Source organism: Coregonus lavaretus (assembly GCF_964263955.1).
Source record: "Coregonus lavaretus genome assembly, chromosome: 15".
Classification (NCBI taxonomy): domain Eukaryota; kingdom Metazoa; phylum Chordata; class Actinopteri; order Salmoniformes; family Salmonidae; genus Coregonus; species Coregonus lavaretus.
Window position 1 is genome coordinate 27,248,633 of NC_140002.1, and position 22,169 is coordinate 27,270,801.

The 22,169-nt window shown below is 41.7% G+C and overlaps 1 protein-coding gene across 2 annotated transcripts in view; it reads left to right on the top strand.

Moving 5' to 3' along the window:
• Positions 1-471: 471 nt before the first annotated feature.
• The window catches only part of LOC311142779 (diacylglycerol O-acyltransferase 2-like), a 38,096-nt gene continuing 16,398 nt past the window's right edge, over positions 472-22,169 (top strand). The window contains exons 1-4 of one of the 2 annotated variants that reach the window (XM_084178450.1): positions 472-768; positions 2,147-2,278; positions 4,913-5,020; positions 5,351-5,421. In XM_084178450.1, coding sequence (XP_084034576.1) covers positions 729-768; positions 2,147-2,278; positions 4,913-5,020; positions 5,351-5,421 — 351 coding nt within the window. In that variant the 5' untranslated portion in view covers positions 472-728. Of the gene's footprint in view, positions 769-1,598; positions 1,814-2,146; positions 2,279-4,912; positions 5,021-5,350; positions 5,422-22,169 lie in introns of those variants that run through there. The other variant, XM_084178451.1, reaches the window with a different exon arrangement.

The following is a 22,169-nucleotide window of genomic DNA, read 5'->3' on the forward strand; positions in this document are numbered from 1 at the left end:
GGGGTGTGCTGCAGCACCCTCAGCACCCGTACATCCCGCTGCTATGGTGCTTAGGCCTATATGTGTGAATTCTAACTTGCCTAACAAATATTTTCAAGTGATTGGAAACAGTTGCCATCAGGCCTCTTGTTTCCTTAGGCCAATTGTTTGACACCTCTGCTGATGTCAATTATTCTACCTTTACAGGTAAGCAACTAGTCTCACGTGGCCGTCCTTCCAAATCCCTGCTCTAGTAAACATCTAGGCCTGGGCTATACCATAGTGACCTGTTACGCATGTTTGACTTTAACCTGTTCAGCTTCATGGCGCTAAAAGTTAGAAATCCATAAGAATTGCATAGCAGTGCGGCCTGTCAGATAAAATGGAAATGGTCAAAACATGACCGTTGATCGCTGCCGACATCACGTGACTGCAGTACCTGCTAAATACATGGTTGACAGTGACAGTGCTTCCAGACCTCCGCAGTCTGTCGCGAGAAAAATAACGTTTTCGAGTAGCGCAATTTGCATTCTCTTACGGTTCTTCTGCAGGAGCGCATCGGGTTGGACCCAATACACCTCCCACCCTCTCACACGTACTGACTTTTGACTGGCTCCTCCCATACCGGTTAAATGGCGCTCAGTTATTAAATTTAATGCGGTCATGATAGAGGACCTGTAGAGTTTATCAACTTTATTGTAACAAATATTTCCAAGTATTGTAATCTGTTCATTCCCGGAGAAACAGTTATGAAGACAATACTTGCTGCCTACCCCGGTGTCCTAAAAGGTAAGAGATGTGCCTTAATGAAAAATGCACTGTTTGCATGCAGACTTCAAACATCATATCCAGCAAGCGTCTTTCGAAATGCGTCCACTTCATGATATTCCAAATCATATTGTGTTAACGTTTAATCCGTTTTCGTGAGCTATAGAAGCAGCTTGCAAGACATTCTGATGTGACAGAGGACTATGGCAGCCCAGACATAAACAGACGTTTGTTGTGGATGCTATAGTTTTGTGTTAGCAATAGTTTTCATTATTTCGTATTTCATAATTTCCATTTTCTAAATAGTGATTGAGCCCTTATTTGTTAGACAACTCTGTGTGATCAAATGGTAATGTAGGCTGCATCTATGTATGTAGGGAAATAGGCTCTTGTCTAGAAATCATTGTCATGTGAGCCATTTGTTCTGAAATACAACACATAGTCAACAAATAAGTGTGTATCTGGGCACAGTGGTTTTCATACATGTTGCTTGTATATTTTTGTGTGTTTATGGGTCTGATCTGTGAAAAAGAGTACACCAGGGGCATGTTCAGTAGGAAAACATACACGTTGAAGATAGAAATATCATGAATAGACCTGACAAGTTCCCTTATTCTACATGCCAGAGAGGCCAGTTTGTTCAACATAATCTATTTCTATCTGCAATGTTCCTCAACGTTGTGCCCTTCTGCTGCCCGGTAGTGGGCAGATGTGAGGTCGGTGACTGATTCACTGTGTAGTACTACTAGTCCACATCATGTCCCTGACTCTCTGAGACTGATCCTACCCAGTAGCCCTGACTGAAAGCATCATTGACTTAATGTGAGAGTGTGGGCCAGAGCGCAGAATGTTTGTTTTACAGCATGACAGTGTTATTTAGTCTTTCAAAATGGGATTATGTGGCTGTGTTGATCAGGCACTTTGAGCTTGAGTAGATTTAGCACAGTCCCCTCAGTGGCTCTCTCTCATGCTGTGGGCTCGTCTGTCACGGTCACTTCTACATGTAGCTGTCTGGACTGTGGCTCTGCTCTGGCCCTATTTCATGGGTAGTGATCAGACCATGGTGGTAAGTGGCTTTGTCTCTATAGCGACTGCAGTGGCGGAGGGAATTTGATGTGATATGTGGTGTTTATTGCTTGTGGTCTGTTTCAACACAGAGCTTTGTAAGGGATGAGCCTTTGTTCAGTGTCTCAAGTCTGTAATCTAATTTCCCTTGTTCATGTGTGTTTCTGTGTATTTGACAGACTTTGAGAGCCTGGGAAAAGGATGATGACAGTTTCATTATTTGTATCTCTTTTGTCTTCTTGCTGACTCCCTTGAGACTGTGACTTAATCCATTGATGTGGTTCTTATGTACTTTACAGTATGACTCATTTATGACCCTGTCAATCTCCTTTAGGCACCGGCTGCAGCATCCTCTCCGTCCTGCAGAATCTACCCTCCGCTCCTTGGCCTGCCCTCCGATCCAAGATGGAGAAACACCTGCAGGTCATCTCAGTTCTGCAGTGGGTCATCAGCTTCCTTGCCATGGGTGAGTGTGCGATTGTCTCTCAGTGTGGCTCTAACTAGTAGTGGCTGAAGGATATAGTGGCCCTTTGATTTATTCCATATTTTGTTGTGTTACAGCCTGAATTCAAAATGCATTAAATATGTAAAAAATCTCACCCATCTACACACCATACCCCATAATGACAAACTGAAAACATGTTTTTAGAAATTTTGGCAAATTCATTGAAAATGAAATACAAAAATATCTAATTAAATAAGTATTCACACCCCTGAGTCAATACTTTGTAGAATAACCTTTGGCAGCGATTACAGCTGTGAGTCTTTTTGGATAAGTATCTAAAGCCTTGTTCACACTGCAGGCCTTAATGCTCAAATCAGTTTTGTTTTTCAAATCCGTTTTGGACTACCGACTGTCCAAACAGCAAGTTACAAGTTACCAAATCAGATTTATTTGTGTGGGTTCAGACAGCAGTCATTTGCTGACACAGCTATGCTAGTTGTCATAGTAACGACGGGTGTGTGTGCAGGGGTGTAGGCTGATTGGTAGTGTTGCTCATGCTTCCTATCACTCAGAAGTTGTGTAGCAAGCGAAGGTGACAACAATGCCTGCCATGGACATTTCCCAGTTGCTTTGAATGTTCAAAATCATAGGGTAAGAACACTTTTAGAGCCTCAAAGGATAAGATGATCCAACATTCAAAACAAGTCCTAGCTAGGTAGCTGTTTAGCTTTCTAGCACGTTCACTAATTTGTTTGTAAACAATTAACAAGCTAGTTAGCTACCACGTTCTTGTCAAACTGTCAACAGTCTAAAAACCACTTGAGGGCCTACGAAGGTGGTTTGAAATGTGGCTTAAAATAAATAGGTCATTTAGCAGACGCTCTTATCCAGAGCGACTTACAGGAGCAATTAGGGTTAAGTGCCTTGCTCAAGGGCACATCAACAGATTTTTCACCTAGTCGGCTCGGGGATAAGAACCAGCGACCTTTCGGTTACTGGTACAACGCTCTTAACCACTAAGCTACCTGCCGCCATTGAAATATCCCATTCCATGTGCTTTTTGGCTGTTCAGACTGCAGGAAAAATAACAGATAAGAAAGCTCTTTTGCATATAAATAGGATGTGAGTCACTTCAAACTGCCAATGTGAACACGGCTTAAGAGTTTTCCACACCTGGATTGTGTAACATTTGCCTGTTATTTTTTTTTAAATTCTTCAAGCTCTGTGAAATTGCTTGTTGATCATTGCTAAACAACCATTTTCAGTTCTTGCCATAGATTTTAAAGTAGATTTCAGTCAAAACTAACTCGGCCACTCAGGAACATTCCTTGTCTTCTTGGTAAGCAACTCAAGTGTAGATTTGGCCTTCTGTTTTAGGTTATTGTCCTGCTGAAAGGTGAATTCATCTCCCAGTGTCTGGTGGAAAGCAGACTGAACCAGGTTTTACTCTAGGATTTTGCCTGTGTTTAGCTCCATTCCGTAAATGTAATGAAGTTTAAATTCAGGCTGTAACACAACAAAATGTGGAAAAAGTCAAGGGGTGTGAATACATTCTGAAGGTGCTTAAATGTAATGGCGTGCCTCATGGGAACCGCAACTTTGTCAGTAAACTTTCCAAATGTTGACAAAACAAAATACGCTAGACAAGGTGGGATCTTTTTGTGTCATTAAAATTAATGATGTGAGAAATGATGGTGGAAACACCTTTATTCGCAAATATTGATATAATAACCATCATATCGAAGTAAACTTGGAGTCACGCGATGACATGGTGTGTGCTCCTCCCACTACGACTCGGGAAACCATTTAGTTTATTAGGCTACAGAGGTCATGGCTAGAAGGGATCAAGCTTTTGTCAAATTAACGTCAAAACTAGATTTGTTTTGTGCATTTTAGCTTACCGTAACCCTTTTCCTAACCTAATTATCCTAACCTGCTACGTAAATTATCCTAACCTGCTACAAAACATAAAATCTGATGTTAATTTGACAAAAGCGGGATCCCTTCTAGCCATAACCGGCTACAGATTTAAATAAATTATGATGAACTTCACAGGGTGGTGAAAGTGCACGGTATGAGCTTGATGCTCCTTTCCAATAAATGTCAAGGGTCTTATTCTGATGACATTATGATCAATGCTTGACTAACATTTGAGAAATATAAATATTCTCGCTCTTATCCATAATAATCTCATCAAGTAGACTAACCTACCCGCAGAGCCTACCCGCACTTTATCTGTGAGCTGTTGGCTAGAGCGCATGTGCCAAGACCAGACTAGGCACATGTACTATTTAGCGCATCGGTAGAGTTGAAAATGCGATGGAAACACATAGAATATTAAATGTGTATTCGGTACATGAAAACTTTTTGTGTGCACTACGTCATCACGCACTAATTTGTATCTGCAACAAGTCAGTTTGGTGGAAACACCACTGGTGGGAAAATGCACATATTTACTTTATGCAGATTTTAGAATATTCACATGACTATCTTTCGCCAATTGGATGGAAACCTAGCTAGTAAAGTACTTGAATGTTACTCAGAAATGATTTGATATTGAGATAAAAACGGCTGCATTGGACCTTTAATGAAGTGTGGTGCAGGTGCTGAATGCCTGTTCCTCTGCTCTCTCCCCTATCCTATCCTACCCCATAGGCGCCGCTGGCACTGTGCTGTTAATCTACATGTTCTGCACAGATCTCTGGGTGATCGCTGCCATGTACACTGCCTGGCTCATCTTTGACTGGAACACCCCCAAACAAGGCAAGTACCACAGTCACTCAAACCCTCTCAACACTGGTCAGGTTAAGATAGTTTTTCCATGTCAGCCCTGGGATTTGAACTTCAAACCTTTTGGTTACTGGCTTAACCTCAAGGCTATCACTGCCCTATTGTAGTTAAACGTAGTGCCCTATATAGGAAACGGGTGTCATTTCAGACGCAGTGTTTTGTGTCTGTGACCATAGGGAGCTGTGCTGGGAAATTGGGTAATTGGCACCCTGTTACTGTTGATGTAAATTATTCAGGATGTGGGTTACATTATTCAGGATGTGGGTTATAGTCTGACTGGAGATCTCACCTCGGTCTTCTCAGGTGGCAGGAGGTCCTCTTGGGTGAGGAACTGGACCATGTGGACTTACTTCAGAGACTACTTCCCCATCAGGGTGAGTGGAAAGGTGTAGACTTAACATTTAAAGGAATACTGTGTGTGTGTGTGTGTGTGTGTGTGTGTGTGTGAACGTACGGGTCTCTCTGGGTCTGCGTGTGTGCGTGCAATGTGTGTTGGGGTGTGAGGCCAGATAATTAAGCTATGCTATGAACCTGGAAATGTGTGATGGAATACATGGATATGTTGTTGTGTTCAGCAGCACTGCCTATAGAGATGATACAATTAGCTTTTTCTGGTCAGATACAAAGTTAAAGATCATCAATATTGTTATGGATTATGGTGTATCCCAGTAACAGTATCCCAGTAGCACAGTCACGAAGATGGTGTTATCTGTGACTGTATCCAGTATCAGCTGGCGGTTCCATGCTGTTCCTTGTCCCTGGAGTTGACGTCGGTTGGAAGGATAGACTTTGCCCCACCTGATAGGAGAAAGCTCATCGATTAGCTTGTTTTCCATTTGTATTATTTTGCTACTCCGCACCTGGAGATTGTTGGAAGACACACACACACACACACACACACACACACACACACACACACACACACACACACACACACACACACTGAGGAGAGAGAGGAGGGGTATGCACTGGTTTATAGGTCATCAGCCTTGACAGAAATCACAGTGGGAGAAGTTAAGGTTAATCAATGAGAAATGCAGGTGATTTGACTATTAGTTTGTTCAAATGGAAATAAAATGTGATTCTCACAAAACTGGCACTTGACAAAAACAAAGAGGAACAAAAAGAAACACATTTTCCACCATAATTCCTCTTGGATCACTAAGATTACAATCTGTATTTATCTATTTCATAATTATTGTTATGTTTATTGATCAGATATTATGTATTTTACCACAATTTCCAGAACTACCAACACAAAAATTCTCAGTCCAAAAAAGTACTGAACAAATAAATTGCTAATATGTTTTGACATTGCTCACCTAATGAAAAGGCTCATGTTAAACAACACGGAAAACAAATATATTTAAAATTACATTATAAAAATGTATTTTGTAATTTCTCATTACAGCGAACAACATTTTCAGAATCTAGTTTTTTGTCATAATTACATGTTGTTTTTATGTACACATATCTGGTTAAAGAACAAAAGGCTTACTATCAGATTAAGCCAAAATTACTAAAGTCTGAGTTTTATTTTTCCTAATATTTCCTAAATATTAGTGCATTACGGTAATGATAACCAGGTTTTGGAGATGATAATACATTTTTCGGTAATTAAAAAACTGTACTGAGCTCCATCACTCTCCTTGATCAAGCGTTTCATGTCTGGATTTCACTGTTTTGCACTGTTTTTGTCCTGTCTCACACCTAGACTTTTGACATTCTTCTATGTATTACACTTACAAAAGTCTTGATCATTACAAAATATTTAATGCACCTGTTTAAAAAAAGAGTTAAATAAATGGAAACTATATACATATTAGATGTGCATAAGCCATTTTATACTTTTTTTTTTACACAAAATACAGTCGTCTCTAAGTATTGTTTTATTACCACCACCACAAGAAAATTATATGATAATAACCTTTTTTCAAAAGTTTGTGTACTTGGTTATCATGGAAATGAATAGTGACAGTGGAGCACATGGATGTCATGGAGGGGAATTCCAATTTTGATGCCAGGAAATGATAGAAAAATAAAGGTAAATATGATTTGAGAAGATCATATTTTTATTGTACGTCATTACCAAATAGGCTATAATTTCATCAAATTATGTTAGATTTTTCAAATTATGTTTTAATTATGTGTATTTAGGATACATTGTATGATAGCTGTTCAACTGGAGTTAGCATGCTAGAATCCCTTCTATTTATGACCAAATACTGTAAAAATGTAATTCCCACCACACGTCATTACCACCACATAATGAACTGTGATGTTAAGGACAGAATGTGGTGGTAATTACAAAATGTAATAGTTAATACATTTTTACTTACCTTAAGACCTGAAAAGACAAACAAATTACATATATGATCATGGGTAAGTTGAAATTGAACACTTATTTAATACCATTACATGTTGTATTATGTTAGGATGATTGAGTGATTTTGATGTCTATTTATGTGACTTACTATGGTTATTACTGACTTTAATTATTTATTTTAAATGTGTCTATAAGATGCCCCCTAAATCAACCAAGGAGAGGACAAGGACATACACTATATATACAGTACCAGTCGAAAGTTTGGACACACCTACTCATTCCAGGGTTTTTCTTAATTTTTACTATTTTCTACATTGTAGAATAATAGTGAAGACATCAAAACTATGAAATAACACATATGGAATCATGTAGTAACAAAAAAAGTTTTAAACAAATCAAAATATACTTTAGATTAGAGTTTCTTCAAAGTAGCCACCCTTTTCCTTGATGACAGCTTTGCACACTCAACCAGCTTCGTGAGGAATGCTTTTCAAACAGTCTGGAAGGAGTTCCCACACATGCTGAGCACTTGTTGGCTGCTTTTCCTTCACTCTGCGGTCCAACTCATCCCAAACCATCTCAGTTGGGTTGAGGTTGGGTGATTGTGGAGAGGGTAATCTGATGCAGCATTCCATAACGCTCCTTCTTGGTCAAACAGCCCTTACACAGCCTGGAGGTGTGTTTTGGGCCAATGTCCTGTTGAAAAACAAATGATAGTCCAACTAAGCTCAAACCAGATGGGATGGCGTATCGCTGCAGAATGCTGTGGTAGCCATGCTGGTTAAGTGTGCCTTGAATTCTAAATAAATCACAGACAGTGTCACCAGCAAAGCACCATCACACCTCCTCCTCCATGCTTCACGGTGGGAACCACACATGCGGAGATCATCCGTTCACCTACTCTGTGTCTCACAAAGACACTGCGGTTGGAACCAAAAATCTAAAATTTGGACTCATCAGACCAAAGGACAGATTTCCACCGGTCTAATGTCCATTGCTTGTGTTTCTTGGCCCAAGCAAGTCTCTTCTTATTATTGGTGTCCTTTAGTAGTGGTTTCTTTGTAGCAATTCGACCATGATGTTGAGATGTGTCTGTTACTTGAACTCTGTGAAGCATTTGTTTGGGCTGCAATTTCTGAGGCTGGTAACTCTAATGAACTTATCCTCTGCAGCAGAGGTAACTCTTGGTCTTCCTTTCCTGTGGCGGTCCTCATGAGAGCCAGTTTCATCATAGCACTTGTTGGTTTTTGCGACTGCACTTGAAGAAACGTTCAAAGTTATTGAAATTGTCCAGATTGACTGACCTTAATGTCTTAAAGTAATGATGGACTGTGGTTTCTCTTTGCTTATTTGAGCTGTTCTTGCCATAATATGGACTTGGTCTTTTACCAAATAGGGCTATCTTCTGTATACCACCCCTACCTTGTCACAACACAACTGATTGGCTCAAACGCATTAAGAAGGAAAGAAATTCCACAAATTAACTTTTAACAAGGCACACCTGTTAATTGAAATGCATTCCAGGTGACTACCTCATGAAACTGGTTGAGAGAATGCCAAGAGTGTGCAAAGCTGTCATCAAGGAAAAGTTTGTCTACTTTGAAGAATCTCAAATATAAAATATATTTTGATTTGTTTAACACTTTTTTGGTTACTACATGATTCCATATGTGTTATTTCATAGTTCTTGTGTCTTCACTATTATTCTACAATGTAGAACATAGTAAAAAATAAAGAAAAACCCTTGAATGAGTAGGTGTTTCCAAACTTTTGACTGGTACTGTACATAAGTATGTGGACACCCCTTCAAATTAGTGGATTCAGCTATTTCAGCCACACCCGTTGCAAAAACTAAAGCAGGAAGCACCAGTGACTCGGTTAATAAGGAAGTGGTCAGATGACACAGATGCTAAGCTACAGAACTGTTTTGCTAGCACAGACTGGAATATGTTCCGGGATTCTTCCGATATCATTGAGGAGTACACCACATCAGTCACTGGCTTCATCAATAACTGCATCGACGACGTCGTCCCCACAGTGAGCGTACGTACATACCCCAACCAGAAGCCATGGATTACAGGCAACATCCGCACTGAGCTAAAGGGTAGAGCTGCCGCTTTCAAGGAGCGGGACTCTAACCCGGACGCTTATAAGAAATCCCGCTATGCCCTCCGACGAACCATCAAACAGGCTAAGAGTCAATACAGGACTAAGATTGAATCGTATTACACCGGCTCTGATGCTTGTCGGATGTGGCAGGACTTGCAAACTATTACAGACTACAAAGGGAAGCACAGCTGCGAGCTGCCCAGTGGCACAAGTCTACCAGATGAGCTAAATCACTTCTATGTTCGCTTCGAGGCAAGTAACACTGAAGCATGTATGAGAGCATCAGCTGTTCCGGATGACTATATGATCAAGCTCTCTGTATCCGATGTGAGTAAGACTTTTAAGCAGGTCAACATTCACAAAACCGCAGGGCCAGACGGATTACCAGGACGTGTACTCCGAGCATGCGCTGACCAACTGGCAAGTGTCTTCACTGACATTTTCACCATGTCCCTGACTGAGTCTGTAATACCAACATGTTTCAAGCAGACCACCATAGTCCCTGTGCCCAAGAACACTAAGATAACCTGCCTAAATGACTACCGACCCGTAGCACTCACGTCTGTAGCCATGAAGTGCTTTGAAAGGCTGGTCATGGCTCACATCAACACCATTATCCCAGAAACCCTAGACCCACTCCAATTTGCATACCGCCCCAACAGATCCACTGATGATGCAATCTCTATTGCACTCCACACTGCCCTTTCCCACCTGGACAAGAGGAACACCTACGTGAGAATAGTATTCATTGACTACAGCTCAGCGTTCAACACCATAGTGCCCTCAAAGCTCACCACTAAGCTAAGGACCCTGGGACTAAACACCTCCCTCTGCAACTGGATCCTGGACTTCCTGACGGCCGTCCCCAGGTGGTAAGAGTAGGTAACAACACATCTGCCATGCTGATCCTCAACACGGGGGCCCCTCAGGGGTGCGTGCTCAGTCCCTTCCTGTACGACCTGTTCACCCATGACTGCATGGCCAGGCACGACTCCAACCCCATCATTAAGTTTGCCGACGACACAACAGTGGTAGGCCTGATCACTGACAATGATGAGAGACATGGCCGTGTGGTGCCAGGATAACAACCTCTCCCTCAACTTGATCAAGACAAAGGAGATGATTGTGGACTACAGGAAAAAGGACTGAGCATGCCCCCATTCTCATCGACGGGGCTGTAGTGGAACAGGTTGAGAGCTTCAAGTTCCTTGGTGTCCACATCACCAACACACTATCATAGTCCAAACACACCAAGACATTCGAGAAGAGGGCACGACAAAGCCTATTCCCCCTCAGAAGACTGAAAAGATTTGGCATGGGTCCTCAGATCCTCAATGTTCTACAGCTGCACCATCGAGAGCATCCTGACTGGTTACATCACCGCCTGGTATGGTAACTGCTCGGCCTCCGACCGCAAGGCACTATAGATGGGAGTGTGTATGGCCCAGTACATCACTGGGGCCAAGCTTCCTGCCATCCATGACCTCTATACCAGGTGGTGTCAGAGGAAGGCCCTCAAAATTGTCAAAGACTCCAGCCACCTTAGTCATAGACTGTTCTCTCTGCTACCGCACGGTACCGGAGTGCCAAGTCTAGTTCCAAAAGACTTCTCAATAGCTTCTACCCCCAAGCCATAAGACTACTGAACAGCTAATCATGGCTACCCAAACTATTTGCACTGCCCCCCCACCCCCACCCCCACCCCATCTTTTTACGCTGCTGCTACTCTGTTAATTATTTATGCATAGTCACTTTAACTCTACCCACATGTACATATTACTTCAACTAGCCGGTGCCCCCGCACATTGACTCTGCACCGGTACCCCCCTGTATATATAGCCTCCCTACTGTTATTTTATTTTACTTCAGCTCTTTTCTTCTCAACACTTTTTTGTTGTTGTTTTATTTTACTTTTTTTTATTAAAAAATAAATGCATTGTTGGTTAAGGGCTGTAAGTAAGCATTTCACTGTAATGTCTACACCTGTTGTATTCGGCGCATGTGGCCAATAAAATTTGATTTGATTTGATTTGACAATTATCAAAGACTACAGCCACCCTAGTCATAGACTGTTCTCTCCGCACGGCAAGCGGTACCGGAGTGCCAAGTCTTGGTCCAAAAGGCTTCTTAACAGCTTCTACCCCCAAGCCATAAGACTCCTGAACAGCTAATCACGCTGCTGCTACTCTGTTTATTATTTATACATAGTCACTTTAACTCTACCCACATGTACATATTACCTCAATTACCTCGACTAACCGGTGCCCCCGCACATTGACTCTGTACCAGTACCCCCTGTATATAACCTCCTTACTGTTATTTTATTTTACTGCTGCTCTTTCATTATTTGCTATTTTTATTTTTTCCTTAAACTGCATTGTTGGTTAAGGGCTTGTAAGTAAACATTTCACTGTAATGTCTACACCTGTTGTATTCGGCGCATGTGGCAAATAAAATTTGATTTGATTTTATATGAAAGGTGTATCAAATCTAGCACACAGCCATGCAATCTCTATAGACAAACATTGGCAGTAGAATGGTCCATACTGAAGAGCTCAGTCACTTTCAAAGTGGCACCGTCATAGGATGCCACCTTTCCAACAAGTCAGTTTGTCAAATTTCTGCCCTGCTAGAGCTGCCCTGGTAAGTGCTGTTATTGTGAAGTGGAAACGTCTAGGAGCAACAACGGCTCATCCGCGAAGTGGTAGGTCACACAACCTCACAGAACGGAATCGGCGAGTGCTAAAGCGCTGAGCGTGTAAAAATGTTCTGTCCTATGTTGTAACGCTCACTTCCGAGATCCAAACTGCCTCTGGAAGCAACGTGAGCAAAATAACTGTTAGTCGGGAGCTTCATGAAATGGGTTTGCATGGCCGAACAGCCGCACACAAGCATAAGATCACCATGCACAATGCCAAGCGTTGGCTGGAGTGGTGTAAAGCTAGCCGCCATTGGACTCTGGAACCTTGGAAACGCGTTCTCTGGAGTGTTGAATCACTCTTCACCATCTGGCAGTCCGACGGACGAATCTGGGTTTGGCGGATGCCAGGAGAACGCTACCTGCCCCAATGCAGAGTGGGGCTGTTTTTCATGGTTTGGGCTAGGCCCCTTAGTTCCAGTGAAGGGAAATCTTAATGCTACAGCATACAATTACATTCTAGATTATTCTGTGCTTCAAACTTTGTGGCAACAGTTTTGGGGAAGGCCCTTTCCTGTTTCAGCATGACAATGCCCCTGTGCTCAAAGCGAGGTCCATACAGAAATGGTTTGTTGAGATCGGTGTGGAAGAAATTGACTGGCCTGCACAGAGCCCTGACCTCAACCCCCTCGAACACCTTTGGGATGAATTGGAACGAATGGTCTGTTCTATATCTTCAATCAAATTAAACATGTACAACTGTGACATTAAAATGTTGAATGTAATTTTTCATAAGTTGTTTTATATGAAATGTAATTTCCACCACACTCTGTCATTACCACAATGCTAAGTCATTACCATTAGAGTACATCTTTTTTAGGCAAAAATCATCATATTGATGATTTTTGTGAACCTTATGCTTTTTCTTAAGATAATTTCAAAAGTAATGTAAAATATTAAGATATTGATGTGGGAAATACATGTTTCTGAGTATCATCAAGGCATATATGGACATTTAGACATGACAATGATGAATACATATAATAATATAATAATATGCCATTTAGCAGACGCTTTTATCCAAAGCGACTTACACTCATGTGGGCATACATTTTTACGTATGGGTGGTCCCGGGGATCGAACCCACTACCCTGGCGTTAAAAGCGCCATGCTCTACCAATTGAGCTACAGAGGACCAGAAGAAAACTTCCAAATAATAAAAAATAAAAAAATGAAAAAATACAATTCATGTGAAATGTTATATAAAATACCTTAGGTACAATTTCTGTCATTTCCTTTTCAACCAAAATAGCAAATTTTATGATGTGGTGGTAATAACATTTCCCTCGTGTATTTGGGGAAACCGATACAAATCTTTATATTCTTAAATAGTATGGTCTCAGCCACTATTAGGTCTTCTTTCCAGACAGAGTGAAGAAAATATTCAGATAGATAAAATACGTTTCATTTATCAAAACATTTAACATCCAAAAATGCCTGTATTTGCAAAATCAACCAAGTACTGTAATTACGTGCATGTATTTTCAAAAGGGGACTTAAGCATAAAGTGAAATTTTTTGAAAAAGTAATTTCTCCAAGGTCTTTACAGCTAATATTAGTGTATTAGGACCAGTGTTGGGGGTAACACGTTTATAGTAATAATATTACATTTACGGAGTACACCTCTGATCTTTGCCAGTGATCGCTTCTGTGATAGTAAAGCCCATAGAGGGCATCACAATCTAGTGGAAAGTGTGCCCTCTAGATATTCATTTCTATGCAACCAGCACTAGCGGCTGGAGAGAGAGATTTTGAATGAAAAGAAAGGACATCTGTACAGAGGTTGAGCTTATATTAGGCTGTGCAACATAATGTCCATTTCATAGGATGACACATATTGGCTAAAGGGATTTTCTATTAATACTTTCCCAGGGAACTTCTGACAGCTATTAGACCCTCTGAAAAGAATTTCCCCGGTCCAAATTATCCATGCATGCAGCTTTAGAAATGCGATTGATGCTCCCCGTCTAATTTGTGTTTAATTTTTTTATTTTTTACAATTTGAGTTATGATTTCTTTATTTTACAATACTAAACATCCACCACATCACCCCTGCCCAGACCCACCTGCTCATACCCCCATCTCCAGCACCATATCACTCTCCGCCACATGGTGTGATTTGGATAGGTGTAATATCCTAATATTTAAACATTAGAAACGTGTAACACTAAATTACCAACAGTTTTATCGTTTAACAAGCTGCCTTCCTCCGGCGAGCGAGCAGGACTAACCTGTCCAATGTGATAATGCTATAATTTCAGACAATAGAAAAGTTATTTGCATCAAATAGCTTTGTCTAATCCTAATTTTGTATGCCTATTCATATAGATTATACATTGTTATAACGCATTGTATAGAGACAGCAATCAATTTCATGATAATTGCGCTGGCACATATGGCTGCCGTGTTGTGGATTATCAATTTGGACATGTGCTGTCAAGCCAATGGAGGAGACATGGAATTATTGATTTTGATGGTTGACATTACATAAAGGTAGGTTGATATTTTATTGTCATGTAAAGGGATTGAAACAACAGTTCTTGTACAGCCTACATTTCACAAGTGCATAAAAAGTTGTCTTGTGTTGTGGAAGGGCCCCTTCCTCGACACTCTTTTATAGTCTCTTGTATAGTCTATACTCTTGTATAGTCTTTCCCGCAAATGTAGGCCTACTCCAAAATTCGGACATAAATACATCAATGAATACATCAGCCTACACCATTTAGGAAATAAAAGATGAGCTTGTGACCAAGATCTTTCTGATCGGGTTGAAGATTATTGAATTAATTAGATTACATATTAGTAGCCTACCTTTGGTAGAGAGCGCGTAGCTCGCTCCCTCCGACAGTTTAGATTTTTTCATGAAAGTAATGAAAAGTAATATAACGCGTTACTTTCCACGCAAAGTAATATTGTAACGTAACGTGTTACATGTAATGCAGTGGAGGCTGGTGGGAGGAGCTATAGGAGGATGGGCTCATTTTAATGGCTGGAATTGAATAATTGGAACGGAGTCAAATGTGGTTTCCATATGTTTGATTCCATTCCATCTATTCCATTCAAGCCATTACAATGAGGCCATCCTCCTATAGCTCCTCCCACCAGCCGCCACTGATGTAATGAGTTTTTCCCAATTTGACCTTTTTAGTCATTTCGGTAATGAGAAGGTCAAGTGTCATAAAGGCGATGTTTGAGAATAAGATCCTCATTCTGAAGGCGTATAAGTGAAGAAATTAAATCTTATCTAAGGACTACTCTAGGTGATGTATCATGGGTGAATAAAACTTATTGGAGTTTTTACAGCAACTTGAAATAGTGTTACGTAATGAGAAACATGTCCAATGACACTGTGTTTTTACGTAATAAATATAATAGTTTAATGTAAACTTCAACTAGTACAGTGGGGAAAAAAGGTATTTAGTCAGCCACCAATTGTGCAAGTTCTCCCACTTAAAAAGATGAGAGACGCCTGTAATTTTCATCATAGGTACACGTCAACTGTGACAGACAAATTGAGAAAAAAAATCCAGAAAATCACATTGTAGGATTTTTAATGAATTTATTTGCAAATTATGGTGGAAAATAAGTATTTGGTCACCTACAAACAAGCAAGATTTCTGGCTCTCACAGACCTGTAACTTCTTCTTTAAGAGGCTCCTCTGTCCTCCACTCGTTACCTGTATTAATGGCACCTGTTTGAACTTGTTATCAGTATAAAAGACACCTGTCCACAACCTCAAACAGTCACACTCCAAACTCCACTATGGCCAAGACCAAAGAGCTGTCAAAGGACACCAGAAACAAAATTGTAGACCTGCACCAGGCTGGGAAGACTGAATCTGCAATAGGTAAGCAGCTTGGTTTGAAGAAATCAACTGTGGGAGCAATTATTAGGAAATGGAAGGCATACAAGACCACTGATAATCTCCCTCGATCTGGGGCTCCACGCAAGATCTCACCCCGTGGGGTCAAAATGATCACAAGAACGGTGAGCAAAAATCCCAGAACCACACGGGGGGACCTAGTGAATGACCTGCAGAGAGCTGGGACCAAAGTAACAAAGCCTACCATCAGTAACACACTACGCCGCCAGGGACTCAAATCCTGCAGTACAAGACGTGTCCCCCTGCTTAAGCCAGTACATGTCCAGGCCCGTCTGAAGTTTGCTAGAGTGCATTTGGATGATCCAGAAGAGGATTGGGAGAATGTCATATGGTCAGATGAAACCAAAATATAATTTTTTGGTAAAAACTCAACTCGTCGTGTTTGGAGGACAAAGAATGCTGAGTTGCATCCAAAGAACACCATACCTACTGTGAAGCATGGGGGTGGAAACATCATGCTTTGGGGCTGTTTTCCTGCAAAGGGACCAGGACGACTGATCTGTGTAAAGGAAAGAATGAATGGGGCCATGTATCGTGAGATTTTGAGTGAAAACCTCCTTCCATCAGCAAGGGCATTGAAGATGAAACGTGGCTGGGTCTTTCAACATGACAATGATCCCAAACACACCGCCCGGGCAACGAAGGAGTGGCTTCGTAAGAAGCATTTCAATGTCCTGGAGTGGCCTAGCCAGTCTCCAGATCTTAACCCCATAGAAAATCTTTGGAGGGAGTTGAAAGTCCGTGTTGCCCAGTGACAGCCCCAAAACATCACTGCTCTAGAGGAGATCTGCATGGAGGAATGGGCCAAAATACCAGCAACAGTGTGTGAAAACCTTGTGAAGACTTACAGAAAACGTTTGACCTGTGTCATTGCCAACAAAGGGTATATAACAAAGTATTGAGAAACTTTTGTTATTGACCAAATACTTATTTTCCACCATAATTTGCAAATAAATTCATAAAAAATCCTACAATGTGATTTTCTGGAGAAAAAAAATCTCATTTGGTCTGTCATAGTTGACGTGTACCTATGATGAAAATTACAGGCCTCTCTCATCTTTTTAAGTGGGAGAACTTGCACAATTGGTGGCTGACTAAATACTTTTTTTCCCCACTGTATAACATTTTTATGATTTAGGTACAAACTACAGCAACATTTTGTTTTATTCAAATAAGTTAGGTTCTGCTAGTAAAATTTTATAAAATGACCCGAGAAATCCGGATGCATTTCGGTAATAAGAATTTGGGATGAAAATGTATAAAATTCTGGCGGAAAATGTATTTAAAATAAGACACTGTGCCATAAACTAGGCATCTTAGTCTTCAGAATGATAGTTGATTGTTGCAGACGCATTATGGTTTTCTAACTCAATTTGCTACTGCCATAATTAAAACTGGTTTCATGACAATCATAATACCCCCCCAATGGTGACAATAATTATTGGTATTTAACATATCCCAACGTAGTGGTCTTCTCTTTTAGATCACCAATATAATATGTAAACTCATAGTAACCAATGCCAAACTCTTAGATTGGTCTCTTGGTGTCCTGACAGAGCAAGCTATTTTTACCATTCATATTTTTTGGCAAGTTCCTCTTGTGCTTTCTCTCGCTGCCCTCCTGACCAAGGCTTGAATCAGCTGAGTTGTTTGTATGCCTTTACACTTCTCAGGAATATCAATGAACCAACGACATTCACATTACATCCGCAATGTTTAATCCTCCTTCTGTTCAATCTGTTCAGCTGACTGATTTAATGTTGAATGAGCATGACTGTTTTTAAAATGGAGCATTCTAGAAACATTAACCTTACAATCATTTTTTACCATACAATCCTTTTCTCTCATAAATAGAAAGTATAGTCAAAGGCTCTTAAGCGAAGCCAGAGCTTTGATACTGTTACAGTGTCACCTGTTAAGAATCAAGGTGAAAGGTTGTCTTAACTATCAATAATTGAGTCCTGATGATGACTAACAGCCAGGGGAAATCAAGAGTGTGTGTGTTGTCTCTGGAGCTTGAACTTTGGCCCTGCTCGTGAGCCATACTTTGAACTCCGTCTGTTTCTGTGAATCCTGTTACAGGCTTTGGTTTTTCCATTTATGTTTTGAGGTTGGACTTTAGCATGTATAGCTCGTTAGCACGTAGGGCACACCGATTGGTGCTACCTCGTTAGTCAGTATGTGTTACACCTGTGCTGGCTTGTCCATCTCGTTAGTAGGAAGGTGTTTCAGCTGTGCTGGCCCAGGTGCTATTTAAGAGTGACTGGCCCAGTGCTCCAGTTGTCTTGAGAGATGTGGAGGGTCAACACCTTTAGTTGGCGCTCCCGATTTGATTTCTAGAAAAACATGATTTTGTCTGATTTTCCTGATTTCATTTCGTTCCACCTTTTTGGTTTGCTTCCTGTCTTTAAGTTTGGTGTGGATTTTTCTTTTGTTTGCCTCTTAGTGGGCACATTTAGTGGGCGCTCATGATGGGTGTTAGATGTCCCAGTTGTTGTTGCTATGCAACTTTCAGTGGACACCTCCATAAAACCCCACCGGTTTTGTTTTGGTTGTTGTCAGTGACTCTTTGTTAGTTCCCCCTTCTGTTTGAGTGACATTTTTGATTTTCTTGCTTGGGAACGTAACAGTCCCAAACCAGCCCCTACCAACTCGCTCGGAGGGCCTCTGTTGTCATGTGTTGCTGACGAAACTTCAAGAGTGGCGAGGGGATCAATAAACCCATCAATTTCGGGACACACTAGTGACTAGAATGATGCAATTAATGTTCTACATTTAAATAATAAAACAAGCATGAAATTCCAATGAGAAATCTCAGTAACAGTTAAACATTTAATTTGTAGATATTTCGTATGTTATGAGTCGTGCCTCAAAATCAGACACAAACAAATACAGGTGGCTCATAATTGCACAAACTAAAAAATGGAATACCACTTCACTGTGAACCCTACAGCTTAGCTGGCTCGGTCAAAATGGTTATCGGCGGGTCTAATTAGCCCATACACCCACCATCATTTTCACGTTTTGGGACACTTGTGCATATGGTGTAGCTCTGATGCAGGCTGAATATGATGTATGTGTTTGATTATAACATGATTACAGTTTATATCTGATAACATGTCTCTGCATCGACTGGAGACTTACACTAAGCTCAGGGCCCTGGGTCTGAACCCCTCCCTGTGCAACTGGGTCCTGAAATTCTTGATGGACCGACCACCCATGACTGCGTGGCAACACGTCTCCAACTCAATCATAAATTTTGCTGATGACGCAACAGTGGTAGGCCTGATTACCAACAACAATGAAACAGCCTACAGGGAGGATGTGAGAGCCCTGGCGGAGTGGTGCCAGGAAAATAACCTCTTCCTCAACGTCTACAAAACTAAGGAGCTGATCGTGGACTACAGGAGACAGAGAAAGCACGCCCCCATCCACATCGACGGGGCCCCAGTGGAGAGAGTCAAAAGCTTCAAATTCCTCGGCGTGCACATCACTGACAAACTGAAATGGTCCCTTCACACAGACAGCGTGGTGAAGAAGGCGCAACAGCGCCTCTTCAACCTCAGGAGGCTGAAGAAATTCAGCTTGGCCCCTAGAAACTCAAGAACTTCTTGAAAGCATCCTATCGGGCTGTATCACTGCCTGGATTGGCAATTGCACCGTCCACAACCACAGGGCTCTCCAGAGGGTGGTGCGGTCAGCCCAACACATCACCGGGGGCATACTACCTGCCCTCCAGGACATCTACAGCACCCGGTGTCACAGGAAGGCCAAGAAGATCATCAAGGACCTCAGCCACCCGAGCCACGGCCTGTTCACCCCCATACCATCTACAAGGAGGAGACAGTACAGGTGCATCAAAGCTGGGACCGAGAGACTGAGAAACAGCTTCTATCTCCAGGCCATCACACTGTTAACAGTCACCACTAGTCGGCCTCCGCCCAGTACCCTGCCCTGAACCTTAGTCACTGTTCTAAATCAAATCAAATCAAATTTGATTGGTCACATACACATGTTTAGCAGCTGTTACTGCGGGTGTAGCGAAATACTTGTGTTTCTAGCTCCAACAGTGCAGTAATATCTAACAATTCACAACAATACACACATCTAAAAGTACAAAAATTGAATTAAGAATGCACCCTTGTGGGGCCCCTGTGTTGAGGATCAGCGAAGTGGAGGTGTTGTTTCCTATCTTCACCACCTGGGGGCGGCCCGTCAGCAAGTCCAGGACCCAGTTGCACAGGGCAGGGTTCAGACCCAGAGCCCCGAGTTTAATGATGAGCTTGGAGGGTACTATGGTGTTGAGTGCTAAGCTATAGTCACTGAACTTCATTCTTAAATAGGTATTCCTCTTGTCCAGATGGGATAGGGAAGTGTGCAGTGCGATGGCGATTGCATCATCTGTGGATCTATTGGGGTGGTAAGCAAATTGAAGTGGGTCTAAGGTGTCAGGTAAGGTAGAGGTGATATGATCCTTAACTAGCCTCTCAAAGGCTAGTTAAGGATGACAGAAGTGAGTGCTACGGGGCGATAGTCATTTAGTTCAGTTACCTTTGCTTTCTTGGGAACAGGCACAATGGTGGACATCTTGAAGCAAGTGGGGACAGCAGACTGGGATAGGGAGAGATTGAATATGTCCGTAAACACTCCAGCCAGCTGGTCTGCGCATGCTCTGAGGACGTGGCTAGGGATGCCGTCTGGGCCGGCAGCCTTGGAAGGGTTAACACGCTTAAATGTCTTACTCACGTCGGCCACGGAGAAGGAGAGCCCACAGTCCTTGGTAGCGGGCCGCGTCAGTGGCACTGTGTTATCCTCAAAGCGGGCAAAGAAGGTGTTTGGCTTGTCCGGAAGCAAGACATCGGTGTCTGCGACGTGGCTGGTTTTCCCTTTGTAGTCCGTGATTGTCTGTAGACCCGGCTACCACCCGGTACTCTACCCTGCACCTTAGAGACTGCTGCCCTATGTACAGTTGAAGTCGGAAGTTTACATATACTTAGGTTGGAGTCAATAAAACTCGTTTTTCAACCACTCCACAAATGTCTTGTTAACAAACTATAGTTTTGGCAAGTCGGTTAGGACATCTACTTTGTGCATGACACAAGTTATTTTTCCAACAATTGTTTACAGATAGATTATTTCACTTAGAATTCATTGTATCACAATTCCAGTGGGTCAGAAGTTTACGTACACTAAATTGACTGTGCCTTTAAACAGCTTGAAAAATTCCAGAAAATGATGTAATGGCTTTAGAAGCTTCTGATAGGCTAATTGACATCATTTGAGTCAATTGGTGTACCTGTGGATGTATTTGAAGGCCTACCTTCAAACTCAGTGCCTCTTTGCTTGACATCATGGGAAAATCAAAAGAAATCAGCCAATCAATTTATAACATTTTTGACATGCGTTTTTCTGGATTTCTTTGTTATTCTCTCACTGTTCAAATAAACCTACCATTAAAATTATAGACTGATAATTTCTTTGTCAGTGGGCAAACGTACAAAATCAGCAGGGGATCAAATACTTTTTTCCCTCACTGTACCTCCACAAGTCTGGTTCTTCCTTGGGAGCAATTTCCAATAGCCTGAAGGTACCGCGTTCATCTGTACAAACAATAGTACGCAAGTATAAACACCATGGGACCACGCAGCCGTCATATCGCTCAGGAAGGAGACGCGTTCTGTCTCCTAGAGATTAACCTACTTTTTGGTGTGATAAGTGCAAATCAATCCCAGAACAACAGCAAAGGACCTTGTGAAGATGCTGAAGGATACATGTACAAAAGTATCTATATCCACAGTAAAACGAGTCCTATATCGACATAACCTGAAAGGCCACTCAGCAAGGAAGAAGCCACTGCTCCAAAACTGCCATAAAAAAGCCAGACTACGGTTTGCAACTGCACATGGGGACAAAGATCGTACTTTTTGGAGAAATGTCCTCTGGTCTGATGAAACAAAAATAGAACTGTTTGGCCATAATGACTATCGTTATGTTTGGAGGAAAAAGGGGAACGCTTGCAAGCCGGAGAACACCATCCCAACCGTGAAGCACGGGGGTGGCAGCATCATGCTGTGGGGGTGCTTTGCTGCAGGAGAGACTGGTGCA